Genomic DNA, 22,850 nt, shown 5'->3' with positions numbered 1-22,850 from the left:
GTGCGCGACGTTAAAAGGTGCCTAATCCTCCGTAAGCACGTACAATGAGCTTACATCGCGTGCTCAGATGTCCTTTAACGAAAGTCGGACCTCTGAGATCAATGCGATTTGTCCCCGTTACCCGTTAAAGATTTCCGCAAGATAATGCTCGCTTATTTGCGACGTTGAGTCGTCAATTTTCAGCGATTTTCGGATTTTCTCTTCAACGAACCATGAGAAAGCTTGGTTTGTGCAATGCAGTTGTCATTTAAAAAACGGGACATTCTCTCTAAAAATAATTTTTTTTTCATTAATATTGAAAAATATTGATAACGTTTTCATTTTTCATTAAACAAAAAAAAGTAACAAAAAACAAACCTAATAGCCACAACGTAATGTCCATATCATATTCAGTCGTATGAACTTCGAAAGTTTTCATATCAAGTGTTAAAAGTTGCAGCGGAAGGTCCGTTCGCCGCACACTAGAGTAGCGTTTAAAAGTAAGAGAGAGCGTAGAGATGTAGGGAGATGTGGTCGCGGAGGCTGAGCGAGCGCGGCGCAGGCGCCCAGGTGAGTCAGGTGGGCCCGCCCCCAGTGCCCTCCGCGCGTCTCGCGCACCTGCCTCGCCGTTCAGTCCACCGCCAAACGCCGGCCTGGCGACTTGTGCTCCGTGCACGACGCCACTCTCTCCACACTCTCGCGAGCCCTGCGCGTCGTTTCTCGCTTCTCCCGATCACTTAGTTTCCCGCTTTCTCGCGGCGATCCGGTCCTATCCCGTAACTTAGCGCTCGAGTTTCGATACTTTTTCCGCACTTTGGGAGTCATTTGAGAACTTTCAAAGTTCCCGCGCGTCGTCCGAAGTGACCTGTATTATCAGGTCGGCTGTTAAGGCACGGCACTAAAGAGTACGAGAGTCGAGTTGAGTTTCGGGAAGTCGGCGGTGCAAGAGACCGTCGAACGCTCGGAGGTCGGCCGCGGATGCGGTCGTGAGAGACGAGTGCGAGGCCTCGAGGAGGCCGCCGGCACGCTGTTCCCACCGCAGCTCGGGTGCGTGTCCTACGTGACGCCGTGCGCTTGCTGCCCGCCGCTGCTCGTGCAGCCGGCTCCGCATCCACTCCCGTTGCCACTGCCTCTCCCGTTGACCCTCGCTCTCCCACTCCAAGCTCTAGATCCCCAAGTCGCTAAACAACATCGACTGCTGCTCTCTAACATGGTAAGTCCGCACAACTTCCGTATCCGGTTTATATCTTCTTCTATAGCTTTATCTAGAACTTTCCACAAGTGGAGAATACGACGCTGCCAAAATTACGAACGAACAGATCTGATAATAAGTCTCTCGGGCCGACAAATAATATAAAGCGATACGATCGCTGCTTCCAAACCTTGAATACGACACGAATAGCACACAGATCAAAACTTGTACCGACCCAAATATAAATATCTATTATTTACCATGTAATGTCGTTTAATGAAGTTATTCATAGACAAGCGAACTAAGCGTTCCTTACTTGCTTAACTTGGCTCGTAAGTCGTAACTAAGAGAAGTTCAAGTTCGCACGCATAAGTTAAGCGTATTAACGTCTCCGCGGCGAATTTAACTTCGACTATATTGATCTCGTGAGAATATTGAAATTAATTGATGAACTTTGACACTTCAAACTGTTCTCCTATTTAGTTAATATTTATAAGCAATAATCTATTAATATTAATCTAATTAGTGACTGTTAAGAACATTCATGACACCGCGTTCCACAAAGTACAAATATTCAAAATCGGAAAATACGACTCTTCGAATTTGTCTGGCGGGACTTTTGTTATCTTTAACCGAAATAACGTTTTAAACTCGCGCCGACAACTTCGTGAATGTAAACTTTTAACGCGATTTCGAATGCAATCCCGGAACTTAGGGGCGAAGCGGAAATCGAACGAAACACTCTCGGCACTCGATAACAAATCAACTTTTATTTGTGTACACTTACTTCGCTTCAGGTGCCTTATCTACGTATGCACAGAGGCGCAACTCAATGACAGAGAGCTTCGACTCGAATGAAAGACTTGCATCAAAGTTTTCTCATTAAGAGCAACCGTTGGATGTGTTTATGATAATATTTATTCCTCGTCTTAATTTTCTTTCATAACACGGTCAGTTGAGAACGCTTCGAATAATTTAACGTAATCAAATCCCTTTCACTATGTAACCATACTTGAGACCTAAGATCTTATATCTCAATGTGGTTGGCGCATTTACGTTGTGGATGTCTATGGGCTCCAGTAACTACTTAACACCAGGTGGGCTGTGAGCTCGTCCAACCATGTAAGAAAAAAAAATGTCTAATCTAGTTGGCGGATATTTTCATGTACATTTTCCTTATTCACTTAAACTAGTCTACGCATTGTCGTTGTTACGAAACAAACAAAAAACAGAAAAAAGTGTAAGAGAAAATCACTGCTAATGTTCATTTGAATAATATCGTTTGAATTTACATCACGCACGTCACTGTTCAGAGCGACGACCATTTATAACGGACCACAAAATGTTACCGAAGAATGAAGAACCATTACCATGCTTATACTTCAAGGAAGTCTGCGTCTAGATAACGGAATACTCTATACTTGGATACGGCGGCGTCCTTCATTTGCAATTAATTTATACCGTACGAAATCATGATTTGATTCTGCTTAGTAATATTTCATTATCACTACATAGTAGAAAACAAAGTTGCTTTCTCTGTTCTTATCTCTGTCCCTGTGTATGCTTAAATCTTTAAAACTACGCAACTGATTTTGATGCGGTTTTTTTTAATAGATAGAGTGATTGAAGAGGAAGGTTTATATGTATAATAATATACATTAAATAGTGGAAAAATCAATAATAAATTACGTTTCCCAAAGCGAAGCGAGGGTGGGTCGCTAGTGATTTATAAAGTACTAGCGACCCGCCCTCGCTTCGCTTCGGAAACATTAAAACACATATGAAACAAACAAAAAAATTAAAAAAAAAAAAAAAAATTGCCTATGTTCATCAGGGACAATGTCGGCTTCTAATGGAAAAAGAATTTTTCAAATCGGTCCAGTAGTTTCGGAGCCTATTCGAAACAAATAAACAAACAAATCTTTCCTCTTTATAATATTAGTATAGATATAGATTGGGAAAAATACTTCTAATACTGATAACAAATTAAAGAGCGGACGGTTAGCGTGGTATGGACATGTGATGCGTAGAGAGAAGATGCATGTGAGACTAGGAGATAAATGGAAATAGTAGTGCAAGGTTGAGGGGGAAGAGGTCGACCAAAGAAAACATGGATGGAGTGTGTGAATGACGATATGAGAGAGAGAGGAGTGAGTGTTGAGATGATGGCTGATAGAAGAGAATGGAAGAGAAAAATTTGCTGTACCGATCCCACTTAGTGGGATAAGGTGAAGAAAAAGAAGAATACTGCTTGTATCAGAATCAAATAAGGATCACTATTGCATGCAATATTAGGCCAGACAACAAGAATTACATTAATCACGGATAATGACATGAATGATGGTTCCGTAAGCCGTCTTTTCGTATGTGAGCATAATCTAATAACAAAAAGTCAATTAACTCATCCGACTATATACTACAGAAGAACCAAAAAAATACAGTCTAGTCTAACCCAGAGTAGTAACTTTTTTTTATTTTTTATTTTTATTGCTTAGATGGGTAGACGAGTTCACAGCCCACCTGGTGTTAAGTGGTTACTGGAGCCCATAGACATCTAGAACGTAAATCCCCCTCGAGATATAAGTTCTAAGGTCTCACAGTATAGTTACAACGGCTACCCCCACCCTTCGAACCGAAACGCATTACTGCTTCACGGCGGAAATAGGCAGGGTGGTGGTACCTATCCGTGCGGACGCCCAAGAGGTCCTACCACCAGTGATAGCTTACACACATTTACTAATAAGTCGTGTAAGATATTCTTGTATCGCGTTTATATGTGATCAATTTTCACCGTTTACTTGGAAAGCTGCGGTGTGCGGCCGCGCGTAACGGTATTCGCCAATGTTCGCCTAATTGCATTCATCTAATGAATGCATTAATTCCGATTCAACGATTAATTCAGAAATTCTGTCACGTGATGATGATGATGATGGCTCGCCTGTGACGGTTTCACTGAGAAAGTTACGGTTCTGTGTGACGATAATCTTAAATCGAGAGAGTTTCGAACTCTATTTTCAAACGAGGCTTGTGGAGAGTATTGAGCGGTAGGCAGCGGCCCGGCTCTGCCCCTGGCATTGCTGAAGTCTATGGGCGACGGTAACCACTCACCATCAGGTGGGCCGTGTGGCTCGTCTGCCTACAAGAACAATAAAAATAAACTTTAAAAAAAAATGCGCTCTCTAAATTCCGCAAAACCGAGAGCTACGTCTTTAGATGTTTGAGTTTGAAATTATACATTATAGTTTTAAGTGAATGACTTGTGAACGTTATACTAATCAAAAATGGTAATTAGGATTAACAGTGTACAGATTTCAAATTAAATTTGTGGAGTGCAACGAACAATTAAACATTAAAAATCTCCTCAAAAATTATACAAATTTTAAATTCACTATCATCTATTTTAATAATTCAAGCGTTGATACCACAATATGGTCGGGCCTTGGCAAAGTCAACTAAATACAATATCACTTTAAAAAATTACTAGTTTTGCAGTATCCTCCTCCGTTTGTACTCCTTTTGTTTAAATATGCCGTCATTTTATCATTATTTCAACGATTTTAAGTTTTAGATAACAGTGAAATATAAATATGTATAATATATATTAATATATTCTTAGAAAACTTTACTACCATGTAAACATCGTAATAAAAAAATTTAAAACTAATTATTACTGTACCGTACTATTCCAAATGCTACTGTAATTTATGACTTCAACTATATCTTGGCTATAGAATCGAAACTAACAGAAATAGTCTTTGTTTTATTTATGATAGTTGTAGTCAGTCAAACATATGGCCCAGCTAATTGTGAGTAGGTAGTTACCTTTGCTCATCGACGTTAGCAATGCCAGGAAAATAGCCAAACCTACAACCAAACAAAAATGCTACCTATTCGCTGGTAGCTTAAGAGACTATTTCCAGCTCAGCCTGGATAATTAGTGAGTTCACGTCTCAGCCTGAGAGAATTTAGTAAGACTAACCCTATCAGTAGCAGTGCTTCGCGGAATCTACCACCGGATCGGAATCGCGACCCACTGAGAAGATCCGACAGGAAACTAAGTGGGCTGTGGGAAGCTTGAAGAAGGAATTTCTTTCCAAAGGCGGGTGGCATATAGCAAAAATTATGTCGGGAAACGCGCTCTTGATGAATGCAGTGATTCTGGACCGAGCACATAAACTCGTCTCCGGCAGACGTTGCGATGGCAAAAACGAGATCGGGATCATCTTAAACTATCAACGCTCCCAATGGAATATAATTTACAAAACCGAAACAACCGAAGTGCTTCCGTAGAACCAGAGTTTTCAATCAATCCGTAGAGATTATTTTGTATAATTTATAAATTTGTGCACTTAATATTTATCTATATAAATATAAAAATGAAATGCTGTTCGTTAGTCTCGCTAAAACTCGAGAGCGGCTGAACCGATTTGGCTAATTTTGGTCTTGAATTATTTGTGGAAGTCCAGAGAAGGTTTAAAAGGTAGATAAATATGAAAATGCTTGGAATGAAATAAAAATAACAATTTTGGTTTTCCCTTTGATGTGTCCCCCGTCGGACGGATCCCTTTTGTTTGTTTTAAGTTTATTTTATACAAAAGTTTAGGTCCTTTATTTATCGATTGAGGCACTACGAAGTCTGCCGGGTCAGCTGGTCTTTAATAAAAACTAAAATTGTTTATTATTTCAATCAGTACAAAGTATTTACCATATTAAATGCAAAGAAAAATGTTCCGGCTTAAAGTACATGTAGTTTTGATTAATAACGCAATGGGGTTACAGTGCTAATTGAGACTTAGGCCTTTTTATATCTGTACAAAGTGAATCGTATTCACGTAGTAAAATTGAAACATCTGTGGACATTAACTGTATCGTAAGCGACATCATCTATAACTAAAGCTATCTAAAAAACCTATTTTCCAAATTATTAGTCTTTTTCGTGGAATAATAAAATTGACTAAAATCGTTAAGCAAACAAACATTGGTCGTGGGGAAAGCAATATATTGATTAAATCTGATTATTAGCTTAGTAGTGTGATTAGGGTGGTAGGAATGTCAAAAAAGGACAGGGTATAGTTTACTTTTTTTCTTTTGTTTCGGGCGTGGGACCAAGCCTCATGCGTGAGGTGTCCGCGTCCAGAAAGCGCGCGGAGTATGCGGGACAGTTCACAGATATTGAGTGCGAATGGCGGGCCCAAATATGTTTTTAGAACCCAGCAACCTACGAATACACCTATCATACTATTTGTTGGGTAGGGTTTTTTTTTATTGCCCTTGTAGGCAGACGAGCATACGGCCCACCTGATGGTGAGTGGGTACCGTCGCCCATGGACTTCAGCTATGCCAGGGGCAGAGCCAAGCCGTTGCCTACCGCTTAATACTCTCCACAAGCCTCGTTTGAAGAAGGACATGTCATAGCGCTCGGGAAACACCGTGGAGGGGAGCTCATTCCATAGCCGGATGGTACATGGCAAAAAAGATCTCTGGAAACGCACTGTAGATGACCGCAGTGGCTCCAGGTAGTATGGATGAACTCTCTCCGGTGGCGGGCGGTGCGATGGTAAAAACGAGATGCCGGTATCATCTCGTAGTCGTTTTCGATGGTAATTGATCTTCGAGTTTCAAGTCCGTCGACATTCCCGATGCCTTTGGTCAGTAACTCAGGCCGTAAGCTCATACGCTCATTGGTGACATTGAAATTAAATTTCAAAAAGAAAATGATCAAATGTGAATTTTCCGTTTCAATTCCAAATAATCCGTATATTTTTTTCGACAACGATAATACAAGTCACTTGTCCCGCAAATTCGAAGACAAAAGCTCTACTGAAATCAAGATTGGTCATTTTACGGCCACGCATATAAAAAGTTGCACTCCTAGGGGCCCAGTTGCGTCATCGCGTGTTTTGAGAAAAATTCATAACATATTATAATTATATAGTATCGGTGTTAAGCGGTTAGCGTTTGATTATACGATGATTAGACAAGCCGCCGACCAACAGAATAATTGGGGAGACTGGTTTTAAAATGGTGCTTATAGCAATAAACACAGACTATATTTTTAAATGATCTGTTATGACAGTTATGTTAATAGCGTCTTGTTTCACTCACCGATAGACAGGGTACTTACTGGTGGTAGGACCGCTTGTGAATCCGCGCGGGTAGGTACCATCGCCCTGCCTATTTCTGCCATGAAGCAGTAATGCGTTTCGGTTTGACAGGTGGGGAAGCCTTTGTAACTATGCTTGAGACCTTAGAACTTATATCTCAAGGTGGGTGGCGCATTTATGTTGTAGATGTCTATGGGCTCCAGTAACCACTTAACATCAGGTGGGCTGTGAGCTCGTCCACCCATCTGAGCAGTAAAAAAAAGTCAATATTAAATAATGTTAAGTGCTTGAGGTGTATCATCAAGTAACAACACTAAAAGCGACTCTAATATATAATATAAACAATTCGAATTGTCGTTATGAACTATAAATTAATTTTGTTAAAAACAACTTCTTATTATATCGAATATTCAAATGTAACTAAAAATACTACCCAGTATGTCTTCGTAAAATTTCACAACGCTTTCGCCCACATTTTACTCCAATCCATAAATAATATAAGGTCATCGTGCCGACTACGAACCGGAACGTAGATTCAAGTGTCGACTGAGCTTACCGACCGTACTTTAAAATTTCTTAATTCTCCATCACACTCGCTCTTTTTAATCGTACCATACGCGAGAGCAGAACAGATGTACAATAATATGTGTTAGTAACTCACTAAAGATACGACGGGTGTCTGTAAAAACCAGCTTCTTACTATTTGTAGCTACTCTTTTGTTAAAATAATATGAAGATTCATGTACGCGAGGCTTTTTTGCGATTTAAGTTCTGTTAAATCATCTAATTGTAGTTTAGATTGTAAATTGTGATTGAAAATAAGTGTTTGTAACCGGAAACCTTTTCGATTAGACAATGATCCAGTGGTTTTTGATCAATTGATATAAATCTGTAAATTGTTTGTTACAATACTTTTATAACTTCAAAACACTGCGAAGGGGAATTAAGTCTAGGTCTTGAATAAAGCAGGAAATTAAAATCGCATTGTGGATGACCGCGAATGTTTTGCAAAATGATATTAATTTAATTCTGATAGCAAGTACATAGTGTAATTAATTTTCATTTACGTTATGTTTTTATGGTACCGTAACTAAGTTTACCTCTGTTTAGGTGTAAAGAACAAAAAAATACATTTGGGAATATTGAGAATACTGGTCTGTCCCGCTATTGAATTTCTGGCCATTTTTAGGGTCTTCTCTAGAAGTACATGCAAATAATCCAGTACATAATCATTTAGTCTCGTAGACTGGCGTTCAGATGCGTTTCTGATGTACCCTTGACGTTTTTGATGTCCATGGGCAACGGTGATCACTCACCACACAGTGTCAATAGTCTAAAACAAAATCTCAAGGCTACCTGAACCTAGACGTGCGATTTTTCAAAGAAAAGTCAGAATGTCTTTGTTGTGGATTTCCGTTTTTTTTAGACGAGTTTTAGTACCTACTACTTCTAGAACTGACTGATTTATGTTCAGTACAGTCTGAAGCACAATCGGTATATTACGCACAAACCTCTTTAAAAAAATATTCCTTTTTAATTAAATTGAGCTTTAAGTGCCCTTTCAAAATGCAAAGTGAACTTTGATGAAAATTAACTGCAGCTCTTTGAGTGTGTAAAAGTACACAGTGAATTCCTTTATTAAATATACTAGCGTATCAATCCAATATCGTTAAATATATGAAATACATCAGTTCAAATGACTAGGCGTCAAACTTTTCCACACAATGATAACATTCTAAAATAAACTCTTTTCCTACAGTGGCAGAAAATCTGTGCGAGTTTTGATGGAATGTAATTAATTATATGGATTAAATGCTCGAAGATACATAACTCATATTATTATAGACTAAATGCTCGAAGGTACATAAACTTTGACTTACTAGTACTGTACAGATCTGTAAGCGATTTTCTCGTATACAAATTAAATTAAAATTCCTTTCCTGTTTCATGTAAACCACGTAACCTTTTACTGTCACAAAACTGACTTGTTGGACAACTAGTTCTTTTGAGAATCGACTTATAAATTTTCCCAGTGACGCACGGTACGGACTAACGAATTTTTCTCCATAATTACTCGGTTTCTGAGCGATTGTGCAGGAAATGCTTCGACAGCGGACAAAGACCTTCAGGACGTTCATTAATAGGATCTTTTCCAACTGCAATTTCGTTGAATATCTCCTCGTCGGCTCTCTCGCGTAATATTAATATCGGGTGAAACTCAACCGCTGCTTTAATAATTAAAGTGTTATTTATTTGTTTGTATCGCGTTTTAGAATCATCGGACGTGGTGTTCAAAGAAACATTTGAAATTGTTTTAAAATCGAAATATTTGACTTACTGTGATTGGCAGGAAAAATGAAATAAAGTAAAAAAATTTTTTGATCATTAAAAGCAGGAAGCCGATTTAACCTAATAGGTGTATGGCTCTAATAAAGAATTAAAAAAAAAGCGGGAAAAAGAATCAATTAAAACCGAATCTGCCTTTTATCTTTTTTTCAAGACAATGTAAGAACACGGTATTTTAAAAACAAAAGGACTTACTGATTGTCTATGGAAAAGTATTAAGAAATATTTTTTTTAATAATAATTGTACTGCTTCTTCAACAATAGCATTATGCGAAGAAAGGGTATTGTGAAGAAATACGTCACGGAGAAGTGGAAAATTCTTTCTTTATAGTGCAGGTTATGAAAAAATATGGCATGAAAAAATTCTCGGGTCAGCATAAAAGAGGTAGATTGTACATAAGCTTATTAACTTTTAACCTTCCTTTTGAGCTACCGACAAAAAAAATATTTCTTGTACCTTTGTTACGAGTCTAGTAATTTTTAATATTGTCAATTTCTTTTGTGCAATTTAAGATGGAAGACGATAAAAGCTCCGAACAATGATTTAATCTTCACAAAATGTTTAAATAGTTTAGAAATTCGGAATTTATTTAATAATATCATTTTGTCATAATCTTCTTAATAATTTATATAAAATCACTAGCTCTAAGAAAATTTTCTTCAGGGGTGTATTTTAACCTTATTTCTTGGCTGTGCCTTCGTTTTGCTGACGTCCACCAGATACCGCGACCAGCCATCGTTGGCCATGCCAGTTTGGCTATACATCATCATCATCATTCCCCTTGCCTTCTCCCAGTCATCTGGGGTCGGCGCAGCATGTTTTTTCCTTCCATACTCCTCTATCATATACCATTTCTTCGCTGACTTCTCTCTTACTCATATCATTTTTCACACATCCATCCATTTTTTCTTAGGTCTACCTCTTCCTCTAGTTTGAGAATACATAAATTTGCAAAAAAAATCTCGTGATCAAAGCATGCTGGTATAACGCTCGGAAAACGCTGCTATCCATTGACGAGGAGGGATAAGATGGTACCACTATTTCGCCAAACTCATCAACTTTGCGTAAAGCCGTTCATAAAAATTCTTAATTTTCCAATCGTTAAAATACAGTATCGAGCGACCTTTATTGGTCACTTTAATAAAACCAACACACCTGAATATATTTAAATCCAAATCAAAGTCTTGAATCTGGAAAACTGCAGAGTCACAGAAAAAAAGTGAAACTCATTATTTTAATCTGCAATGTGGGAAGCGGGATTTCATAAAGGTATCACGGTCGCCACGAATCCGACTTCGAAACAGAAATCCGAGAAAAATGCTTGCAAACGTTGAAACTGATCGACCATTAACGGCAATATTGGTTTACTTTGGAGCAATAACGATCTGGATACCGAAACTATCGGTCGCAATTGAATCGTGAGCAACTGCCAGGTACCGCGTCAGCGCGATGCATGCAAACATACCTCGCAAATATCTACGTTTTTGTGTTATAGTATATTTTCGATTTTTCTTGTATTGCAAAAAATCTAAGAAAGAGTTTATTTGTCTTAGGCATCATTATCGTGCTGATACCGCTGAAGAATAGCTGAAATTTGTATTTTCTAGCCACAAAGTGAACCACGTAAAAGCAGCTGTTCAAATTCAATTGAAACTTCGTCTGAATTTCTGTAAGAAGGCGACAGAATTCGCGCCTCTGCTTAGAGACAAAATGATAGGATACACCAAGGATCTTTAAGTTCGTGGAAAGCAAAATAAATTTTTGAAAATAATCGTTTCAATAACCCACAGCGTAAAGCTGGAACCTCGAAAAATTCCTAACACAACTCCAAAGAACACTTACGATAAATCCCCCGTAACATAATATATAGGGTTCGTTCAATATTTTCACTTTTATTCTCTGATAGTTTTGTTTTTTAACCTCAACGGCCATAACTTATGGAACAATCGCCGCGGACGCGAGCCAGAAATAGCAGAGGAAAACAAACACAACTGGAGACCGCACTCTCGTAGCCTACCCGAGATTTTATAATCTACTGAATTATAAACAGTTTATTATTAGCTAGATTCGTTCACTTAATAAAATTACGTTGCACGGCTACTTTTTATAACGTACAGTAATAGAGAACGCTAAAATAACAATCGAATAATGAGTACAGAAGAGAAATTTAGCTGTCATTTCAGTATTTTGTCCAAGAATTACAAGGTTAAATTTGTATTCCGTTTCAAAGTCGTATCAACGTAGCCTTACGTTCTGAAACAATATAATACTCAATTGAATTGAACGAACCGACGCATCAGTCTCTGTAGCATTATGGATACCTGAATAATATGTTTCGAGTTCATAGTTGACTGGCTTTGGTTCGATTGGCGTCTTACATCAATTCCTAAATTAACAAGGCAAAAATGAAACTTAAGCTTTTCGTGTACCGATGTCTGAATGGGGAATGTCCTAATGTAAGCAAATTGCCGTCACAACCTTTCAACGTCCGGCAACGGCTATCATTCTGAAGATAAGCGCTTAAAAGCCTCATGGAAAACGCTTTCAGCAGGCAGACTATTACGGGCGTTTCCGTACTTTTTGCTTTTGAACCGTCGGGCCTGAGTTATGTGTAGTACGTTACGCGGAGCCGCTGAGAGCATAATCGGAATCTACGTTTGATAATTCCTCGCTGGTATTAATTACTCACTTTGAACTGTGATCTCACTCAGCTAGTTCATCTGCTATTTGATTCGAAAATTCATACAGCTTTTCAGATTGAAATCAATAAGCAAAATATAAAATGTTTTCTACGAACCTTCCTCAGTCAGAATATTCTAAATCACCAGTAAATTTTTAAAGAAATAAGATGATGTTACAACAACCTAATAATCTTAATGCATTAGATTACAAAGGGCTTACTCGGAACAAGCGAGCATCGAGCGAGGAGTTTTCCCTTTTTTTTTTCGTATTAGATTTTATGATTATTTTAAAAGGAGAAAAGTCTCGTCGCTTCTACACATCAAAAGGCGGTGCCATTGATCAGACATTTTTTTATTGAATTACGTTGCCGTGCCGAAATGAGATGTTTTCGTTTTTCTTTGTGTAGCCCTCGGTAGTAAGCTAGGAGCCAGGGCGAGCGTGGCGCGGGGGACAGACTGCGTACTTACAGCGTAATGCCGCGCACTTGCTCTGGTCAGGAAGCGCGCCGGAATGCAGTCAGTCGCGTTCGTACCACGTCTTGGGGGAAGGGCGCGGGGACACGCGAGGGCAATGCACGCGGCGCCGGCGCAGCTCTCAGCCTCCCATTCAGACAATCTCTGTGAAAGTACCGGACAATATTCCTAGTTTTCTTTAGCCCCAAAAAAGCTAAAAAAAAGATGTGTGGTGTCATGGGAGACCGGATAGGAACGAAGTTCCATATTATAAAAATATTGATTTTAAGTTCTATTCGAGGTATAAAGAAAATAATTATTCGGGTATACATTTTTTACTATGATTTTTTTATTGATAAAAATAAATAAAAAATATGTTATTTTTTGTACGTTATTACAAAGTGAAGTCGTTCACTGTTTGCATTACTAATAAAAATCTTACGTTACGGACGTTTTTTCCCGGTTAGGGTACCCCTCCTCGTCCCATAAGGACCTTCGTTCCAAAACTCATCGAATTGACTTTGTGAAGCGGGTGAGATTTGAAAGCGTCCGAAGTTGGTGTAAGTTGGGAAACGGCACGCGCCATTTCGGTCAAAGAGCTGGCGAATTGAGCGTCACTTGCATAGACCGGCGACAGACAGTTTGAACTTTAAGAACAAACTCCAGATACCGCTTCTCGTCTAATTTATTCGAATAAAGAATCATCTCAATAAAATACTTGTGGGCACACAAAGTTAAAGAGCTCAACGAGTGAATTAACCCATAGACACAGCCCACTGAGTTTCTCGCGGGATCATCTCAGTGGGTCGCGTTTCCGATCCTTGCTAGGGCCAATGCTAGCAACACACCCGGTTTGAGCCCTACCTACTCACCTACACGTCAAGGAGAAGCTGATATGACCTCAATTCAAAAATATTTCGTACTAGTTGTACAAAATACCGACAAAGTGATCGCTAGCGTGTCGCTCTCATACGCTGCTGATGTACATCGAGCTACGATACGGCCCGTCATCGCTTTGAGCGGTTCGAGTGTAGCAATTTCAGTGTATGCGCTTGGAACGCGACGCGGGTCGGAATGCAGTCGTTATATGCACACCACCAGAAAGGATTACCCACTAGTTGGCGGCGATTAACCGGCGCACTGTGGCTCCCCAGCGAGGGTATTGGTTTGTTTCAAACGCAGCTAAAGCGTATCGGGAATTCTGTTTCGATTTCGTATAGCATTAATTGAATTAATTTTTCTACTCTCTGACCTGATGGCGTTTTATTAACAACTCTTTTTGTTTTTGTTCTCAGGTACGTGGTTGTTAGAGAAAATTCAAGTAGATTTACGTTGGTTACAGCGTAAGTAGTAGGTTTTGTTTTATTTCCTGTGTATGTGTGTGTGTGTGTGTTTTTTTTTGTTTTTATGTACTTGATTATATTTGGTGAGTACAGTCAAATATTAGTTTTTTTTTTTCATAACTTAGATGGGTGGACGAGCTCACAGCCCACCTGGTGTTAAGAGGTTACTGGATCCCATAGACATTTACAACGTTAATACGCCACCTACCTTGAGATATAAGTTCTAAGGTCTCAGTATAGTTACAACGGCTACCCCACCTCTTCTTCAGACCAAAATGCATCACTGCCTCACGGCAGAAATAGGCGGGGTGGTGATACCTACCCGTGTGGACTCACAAGAGGTCCTACCACCAGTAATTACGCAAATTATTACTTTGCTGGTTTGATTTTTATTACACGATGTTATTCTTTCACCGTGGAAGTCGATCGTGAACAATTGGTCAAGTACCTACGTATTTCATTAGAAAAAATGGTACCCGCCTGTGGGATTCGAATACCATTGCATCGCTAGATACGAATGCACTGGACGTCATATCCTTTTAAGCCACGACGACTTTTAAATTTAATATCAATAACTTGATTGGCCAAATTTCACTTTTCATTTTAAAATTAATATATTTTTAACGCATGTAAATTTTATCACACTAGTTGAACGTGCTGTCAAAGAATTTGAATGAAGAAGAGAACCGCCCCGATTATACTTAAGCTCTGAACCGGGTTGTACAAACAGAAGGCTTTCAGAAAGCCCTTTAGGTCTCAGGTAGAGCACGGGTCGATATCCAACGATTTGGTTAAGGTAGACACTGTAAATTTAAATTCTATTCTCCCGTGAACGTGTAGAACGTATTCACTTCGGTTTGCGTTTGAAAAGAACCTCCGTCAGTTTCTTTTAGTTTTTTTGTTTACATTTGAAAGCTACGGATTCACTGGTCTATTCTGTACTCAATGACTTTACTGAGCTGAACTCAATACCTCTATCTATGTTTCAACAGTCATTCTGACCATATTTTGTAATACTATTGACAAGAGCAATAGATGTTTTAACAATGAGCAGTAATCATCCAGTATTACTTTATAATCTCAATATAACAGAACTTACATCAAAATAAAATATGTTTTATAAGTTTCAAATTATGGTTACTGAAACTAAATACGAGACAAGAATATGTCCCTTCAAACAGCGACAAAAATGGTGATTAAGATCTGGAATCGAAGGCGGACCCCTATAGTAGGTACTTACGCTAACTTTTCATATAGCAAATATAGCTAAGTATGCAGGTATACCATTATAATTATATTATCAATATTAAAGGCTATCAAAATTGCACAACTGACGGGAATTGGATGTAAATTAGTAATGACACATGCTATAATCTCGATTAAGAGTTAGGACACTTTTTATTATAGTGGATGACATGACCCGCACAACACCAAGTATAAGATATAATAAATACGACAATTTTTTGTTTCGTGATTTTACTTATTAAAGGATCTACAGACTAATAGTTGTAGACTAGAGAGTGACATAAACAACTCTTTATCCCGGGAAAATGCAATGCGTATCAATTATTTCTAAATTATAAATTTAAACCTAGTTAAATATCGGGGGCGCATTAATACCGTAATCGCGAAAATAATTATTTATGCTCAAACAATCTTATACCTTTAAACGAGCAATTCTTGTATATATTATATATATAATCTGACTCTCGGAAACGGCTCCAACGATTTTCATAAAATTTAGTATACAGGGGATTTCGTCGGCGATAAATCGATCTAGCTACGATTTATTTTCAGAAAATATTGTTTTATTCGTCATTCAAAATAATCAACTTTACGACATCTATTGGCGAATAATAATACTATTTTTATTGGTTTAAAGACACAACAAGATGGTGTTATAATAAAAAAAACGAGCGAAGCTTATCTAGTTTAATGAAGCGACGCGCATGTAACTCTCGCTTAACTGAAAAAAAATTATTTAATAGACTCTCAATCAAAATCCTGTGAACTTAAGCGACTGCGATAAGTTGTGCCAACTTGAAAATTACATTTTGTAGGACAGTTAATTCTCGTAGTAAAATATCGAGTAGTGTGTCGCGGCGGTCCCAGGTGTCAGTATAAACGGCGCAAGTTTTGCTAATGTGGGGCTTAAATGATGACAGTACTACGGAACTTAGCTACTTTACCTATGGGGAGATACCGTACCGCTTGCACGCCAAATAAATATTAATTTGTAGGGAGGGATAAAAAGTTTGGAGTGTTTTTAAAAAAAAAAACTTGTTGATTTTAATGCACGATGCAAGGTCAGTTTTACAAAGAAAAGGAGAGTTTTTATTTTTATTTTTTTGGGTAAATTATTTTTTGTCTGATAAAAGAAGTGTTATTGTTACTCTCGTGTATTTTGTTTAGATTTTTCTGAATAGAAGAAATAGTTGTATAGTGTCGGCCTATTCGATCGATATTTTGCAATGTAACTTTAATTGTCGACATCGCATCACAGTAATCGTGTTGAGGTCGAAAAGGGGGTCCGTCCCCCCTGCAACCCTACCCCACGCTTTGACCTAGAATAGTTTCACTCCGTTTCTTCCCGTAGGTGTTGCGACGGTAGCCATTATACAACACTATCCGCTGGGTGGCAGATCTTCCCTTCGTCGTTAAGCATTCCACAGAGTTATAAAAGGCGACTAAGAGATTCACCAGAGAATCGGCAGTAACGGTCTCAGCGCTCTACGATCGCCAGTCGGTTTTTACTGACGGTAGCGAGTACCTTAAGTAGGTACAATCTGCCTCTTTCTACCATGAAATAGTTATTCAATCTGATTTGTAGGAACATACAGGCACAGCAGTTAAACAATGTATTTCAAACTTCAACTTCATGTTTCGAGATGAGCATCGGTATTCATGCTGTTGTAATAATGTCTATGGGCTTAGGAAATCAAGTGGACCATGGATTAATGGAATAAAAGATTAGAAGGAAGATATCAATTTTGCTTCAGTCACAAGTAAAATAATTTTACGTGATCTGCTCAAAAACTAGTTCAGGGCACAGTATATGAGCCCATATTCTTGAATCTCTTACTTTAATACTTATTTTTTGCTTCGTAATTATCCTAACGTACTGGTTGTACCCTCACCTTGTCTTACTACGTAACTAGTAGGATCTGTCATGCGTCTGTATGAGATGGCATCATTGCTCTGAAGATATCTGCTGCAAAGAAGTTTTGTTTTTCACTTCGTTTAAATAAGGATGACAACGCTTCGATACCTGAACTGTACTCTATATCTGGGTAGCGGCATTATAGTCTTTATGAGCTCCGGTAGCTGTTTAAAACGAGAAGCGCCTTAAGCTAGTACACCTATCGGCAAAAATCTTCAAACTCGAACAAAATATCAAGCAAATCACTGATTGACTAAAGATAAAGATAAGATAGATAAGATCAAATGAAAAGAATGCAATTATTCAATTTAAATCCGAATTCCACAAAATCTTGTAGACAATAAATCACGAAAGGCACATAAAAGCTTCACCGAACACCGCGGCAATGTGAAATAATTTATTATTAAACATTACAATTGCAAAATTTTCAAGCCCATTTTCCTTCGTAATCAAATTCGTGTCTCTCCCGGTGGGTTTCTTACAAATCACCGGTTGCTTATAAATCGCTGGGTTCCCAGTCCGAGATTTATTTCGTTTCACAGTCCTACATACACACACGAACCGGTGTGAACCGCACTTTGGTTAAATTACATACGTGGATATTTGGCACTGCGCCGTTTAAATAGGTAGCGCCTAAATTTGTAACCTCAAGTAGGGGGTCATAGAGGAAGTCGGCGTCTTGTATAATCGAACTAAACGGGTCAAAGTTTTATCTGTTAAGTTGGGAGTGCGTTATGGAAGTGAGTGAGGATGGATTTATCGACAACAGAACAGATCGTGCTAGTATTCAGAGATACGGTCCCGAGGATTTATTTATCTGCTTACGCGTAATTCTGGAGCCGATACTGATTTTCTCTGTTGTTTATTCGTTGGAGTTTTAAAACGTTTGCCAAATTATTCGTTCGGTATTTGAAGCTTTGGTTTACCTTTCTTAAACTAACACTACGTATGTGGATGTTTCGATAGTGATTTACTTTATCCGTTCTACTAATAAACTTATTGTATTAAATAATACTACAGGTAGCTTTAATGAAGGATCTTCCCAATTAGTATTGTTTTATTTTATTTAAGTAGGTGAACAAACTCACCAACAGCCTTGTGTCAAGTGATTACTAAATACAATCGAAATATCCACCTCATGTCTATAAATGCATCGCGCCCCATCTAGAATCATGCCTGTGGTCCTCGGCAACCCCTTATTACGAACTATCTGCTAGATTACTTTTTTCGGACAGACTTTCGCACAGAAAAAAAAATGTGTGATGTCCTGGGACATCGGATAGGAACGAAGTTCCTTATTATCAAAATATTAATTTTAAGTTCTATTCGAGGTATAAAGAAAATTAAACGTAGTAGGTTATTACAAAGTTAAGTCATACACTGTGTGCATTACTAATTTGTACGTTATTACAAAGTTAAGTCGTACACTCTGTGCATTACTAATAAAAATCTTACGTTACGGACGTTTTTTCCCGGTTAGGGTACCCCTCCGCATCGTCCCATAAGGAACTTCGTTCCAAAAAAAAGTGTAATGAATTAAAAACATTAGTTCCACATTTCATTATCTCTAATCAGAGTTATGTTATCGTGAAAGCAGAAAACTCGGGCAGACGATAAAACGTTCGGATAACCAAACACCCGGTCACCGAAACATCATAATTATTGATTTTTACCTTTCGAAGCTGCGGTTTGTGTTCTGAGTGCCCGATGCTTTGGACAATCATCGGGGCGGTCGAGATTATTGTGCGGGTACTTGGTCGCTAAAGTGGATTTTTTGTTGTATTCTTTTGTCTATTTAATTTTATGTTGTCTATAGATTTACGGGCTGAGCGTATTGTAGGCACACTCGAAAAGATACCACGACCCTGTCTATTTATGTCAAGTATTCATGCGTTTTGTTGTGAGAACGGGAAAACCGTAATACATTCTGTTCGGTAAAAGACAAGCTCATAGGTGCACTTGAAGGTTTCCGAGGCCCAGAGGTATATACCAAATCGTCCTCGTCAATTGGCTTCACCCATATCGAAACATAAAATTGGTACAATGCTGTCCGATCTCCAAAATAAAATAGCTGCATAGATAGCTGCTTCCAAAAAAAATATAGGAAAATGGGTGCTACCGATGGAATTTCCAAAAAAAAAACTTACCATCTATTACTGAAGACAGTAACCATGAAGCTAGAAATTTGAAAGCTATTAATGAAAGTATAAGTGAAGATATTGAATAAAATATAAAAAAAAACCTTGAATCCGTCCAACGATCTGAAACAAACTATCACTAGCATTCGGTGAGCAATCATTTTCTGTTTGATTATCGGTTTTAAAATGTTCAATGACAACATTCAGTCGCGTAGACTGCACATATACATGTTTTATGGTTTTTCGAACAGTGAAAACAATAATAAAAACGGCGCCGTATTGAACGTATAATTTACGTGCTATCGTCATATGGTAATTGTCGCAATATGCGTTTTATGGTTTATGAAAAACTATATCTATTTCGACTAAAGAAGCTGCGTATGTGAAAACCTGGGTAACACAACACAATATAGTTCTTTTCGCAATTTAGTTTTGACGAAGCATGTTGCTGATAATTCTATTTCTGCAATCTGATGAAGCATGTTGCGGATAATAACATGTACTTTTAGGTTAGGAATATTATGTTCTTTTTTTTTAATAATAAATAAAGATTATATTTTAATAATATAATAATGTTGTTGCAGTAAAAAAATATTTATTTAAATAAACATAATACAAAAGGTTTTTATTGATATAAAATTTATTATAAGATTTATACGCCTCACACAGAATGCGATACAAGGAAATTATAATAATAAAACATAGTCCATTACCAGTAGCGTTTGATGGGCCAAGCTTAGTAGTGGCCATAATAACGCGTACTTACTCTAGATCCTACAGTTCGGTTTTAAACATGCTTACATTGTTGCTTGCTTTTACGTTGTTTGATTATTCTTTCAACTACGATCCCTCTAACAAAAGCATTTTAACGTCCGTCTGGTGTAGTGGTAAGTGACATGGTCACTACACAAGGGGGTCGCGGGTTCGAATCCCGCCAAGGGAAGATATTTGTATGATAAATAAATATAAATGTCTTTTCCAGGGTTATGGATGTATATTAAATGTATGTATGTGTATAATAAAAATCTTATATTTATTTCCGTTATCTGGTACCTGTAACACAAGTTCTTTACGAACTTATAACGGGACCAGTTAACGTGGCGTGATTGTTAGTAAATATTTATTATTATTATTTATTTATTTTATTTAAAAATTTGTTCCAAGTACATATTCGTTGTTTTTAATTTATTTAATGTAATTATTCTACTTTATATTAAACGTCGTATCTTAGAAAAACAACAATCACACTAGAAGAGCGCATGCTTCAATGAGTTAAGTCATTACCGGTATAAATAACAACTACGACTCCACTGGTAAAGCAGCAGTCCCACCCACAAAACTGGTGTATATGACTGCTTCATGGAAGGTTTCTGGTGGTAGGACCTCATGTGAGTCCGCACGGGTAGGTACCACCACCCCGCCTATTTCTGCCGTGAAGCAGTAATGCGTTTCGGCTTGAAGGGTGGAGCAGCCGTTGTAACTATACTTGAGACCTTAGAACTTATATCTCAAGGTGGGTGGCGCATTTACGTTGTGGATGTCTATGGGCTCCAGTAACCACTTAACACCAGGTGGGCTGTGAGCTCGTCCAACCATCTAAGCAATAAAAAAAAAGGAAGAGATGTTTGTATATATCACAGCACACAAATGAAAATAATATTCCTATAAAAAAAAATTTTTAAATATGTAGATCCGTCCTCAAGTCAAGCCAAATAGGTTCGCAGGCTATCAGGCGTATATCAATAACGCACTTACGTCCAAAATACTTATCAACTACTTAAGTATTCTTTAGAAAAATCGGTACTTTCCACAGAATTTCAATCCTCCGATAACAGCTCTAACCTTTCACAACTTAAACTCAGGCTTAACATTGCTAATCTTCTTCAAGGATAGGCACCTTTATAAAATAAGGCGATCCAATCGTTATTAATTTTAAGATAAGATCTACTTAACCCTCCTCATACAAATCGTAACTCCGGTCTCGGAGTGAGGATTTTGCTCGTGGTGCAACTTACTTATCGGGCATTACCAACTGTTTACTTAGGGAATAGACTCAACCGCCATTGGGCAGTACAATTATTGTCTAATACATTTTATGTGTGATTCGTAAAATAAGACGAAAAGTACCTTGTTTATTTGAAGAATGCAATAGTAGTTTGTATGTGATGTAATATTATAAATATTGTTAAATTAAGGGTACTGCATCCTACTAATTATGCATTCGTATTTATCAATCAAGTTCAATAAAATAACCACCAAATTTTTGTCTAAACTTTTTCTAAATTACTACAAAGACATTCAATGATTTCAGCAGCTATGGGGAGGGAATAGTGCGTAGGAACGCATCGCAGTATTTAAGATACTAAATTCTGTTTAGGACTCCATTGTAATAATTTTATGTATTTTGTTTGTTTGTTTTATGTATTTCATTATATATGTACGTGGATATATATGTTTATGTTATTTATGTGTGTAATTGTGTATGTATATAGTTTGATATATTATGTATTAGTGTTTATTTTTATTATTTTTATTGTTATTATCTATAGTATCAATAATTAAATTAATTAGATTGTACTCATCTACCCACTCATGTAAAGCTTTCCTTCTTTAAGAACGGTTAGCTGGTAGATAACTCAATTGTTGAGTTAAGCTCGCCATTTTTTTTATATCTTATCGCAATTACTGTATTATATTAACTGTGTGTACAAATAAAAATAAAATAATTAGCAATAAAATATAAACAATATAATTCGTGTATTCCTTTCATTTTTATTACCACTACGAATTTGTGTGAAATTCTAGAGACACTCGTTGGAATGATAAAGTTGTTCTATTGTCAGTTGAACGCAATAAAACTAAAATGATTTTATTTTTCTAAAGAGAAATAATATATTTCGTTTTTAATAAATATTTTTTTATTTGCCATTCGTTTTATAGATATAAAATATTATAGTAGAATTGCTCGCCATGTATCCTGTTGCAAACAAGCACGGTAGCACGTAAAGTACTATCAATTAAAATCCATATATTTTTATGAGGGCGTTCAACATCGAACGTATGTTTTATAGTGTATGTATATGTACTTTGGCTGCAGTACAAAATAATTCATCTAATATTAGAATTTTGAAATCTATACTTATAATACTTATATATAATATTATAAAGAGGAAAGATTTGCTATTTTTTTTTTTTATTGCTTAGATGGATGGACGATCTCACAGCCCACCTGATGTTAAGTGGTTACTGGAGCCCATAGACATCTACAACGTAAACGCGCCACCCACCTTGAGATATAAGTTCCGAGGTCTCAGTATAGTTACAACGGCTACCCTACCCTTCGAACCGAAACGCATTACTGCTTCACGGCGGAAATAGGCGGGGTGGTGGTACCTACCCGTGCGGACTCCCAAGAGGTCTTACCACCAGAGATTACGCAAATTATAATTTTGC

The 22,850-nt window shown here is 37.6% G+C and overlaps 1 protein-coding gene across 4 annotated transcripts in view; it reads left to right on the top strand.

Annotated features, from left to right (window-relative positions):
- Nucleotides 1-22,850, top strand: part of LOC101740192 (polypyrimidine tract-binding protein 2) — a 529,447-nt gene that overhangs the window by 317,543 nt on the left and 189,054 nt on the right. Inside the window, exon 1 of one of the 4 annotated variants that reach the window (XM_038019015.2) lies at nucleotides 617-1,192. The exons of 2 other annotated variants lie outside the window; for them this stretch is intronic. In XM_038019015.2, coding sequence (XP_037874943.1) covers nucleotides 1,190-1,192 — 3 coding nt within the window. In that variant the 5' untranslated portion in view covers nucleotides 617-1,189. Of the gene's footprint in view, nucleotides 1-616; nucleotides 1,193-22,850 lie in introns of those variants that run through there. One more of the 4 variants, XM_012691130.4, reaches the window with a different exon arrangement.

This window comes from Bombyx mori, chromosome 22 (genome assembly GCF_030269925.1).
Source record: "Bombyx mori chromosome 22, ASM3026992v2".
NCBI classification, from domain to species: domain Eukaryota; kingdom Metazoa; phylum Arthropoda; class Insecta; order Lepidoptera; family Bombycidae; genus Bombyx; species Bombyx mori.
This window is presented reverse-complemented; position numbering and strand designations above follow the sequence as displayed.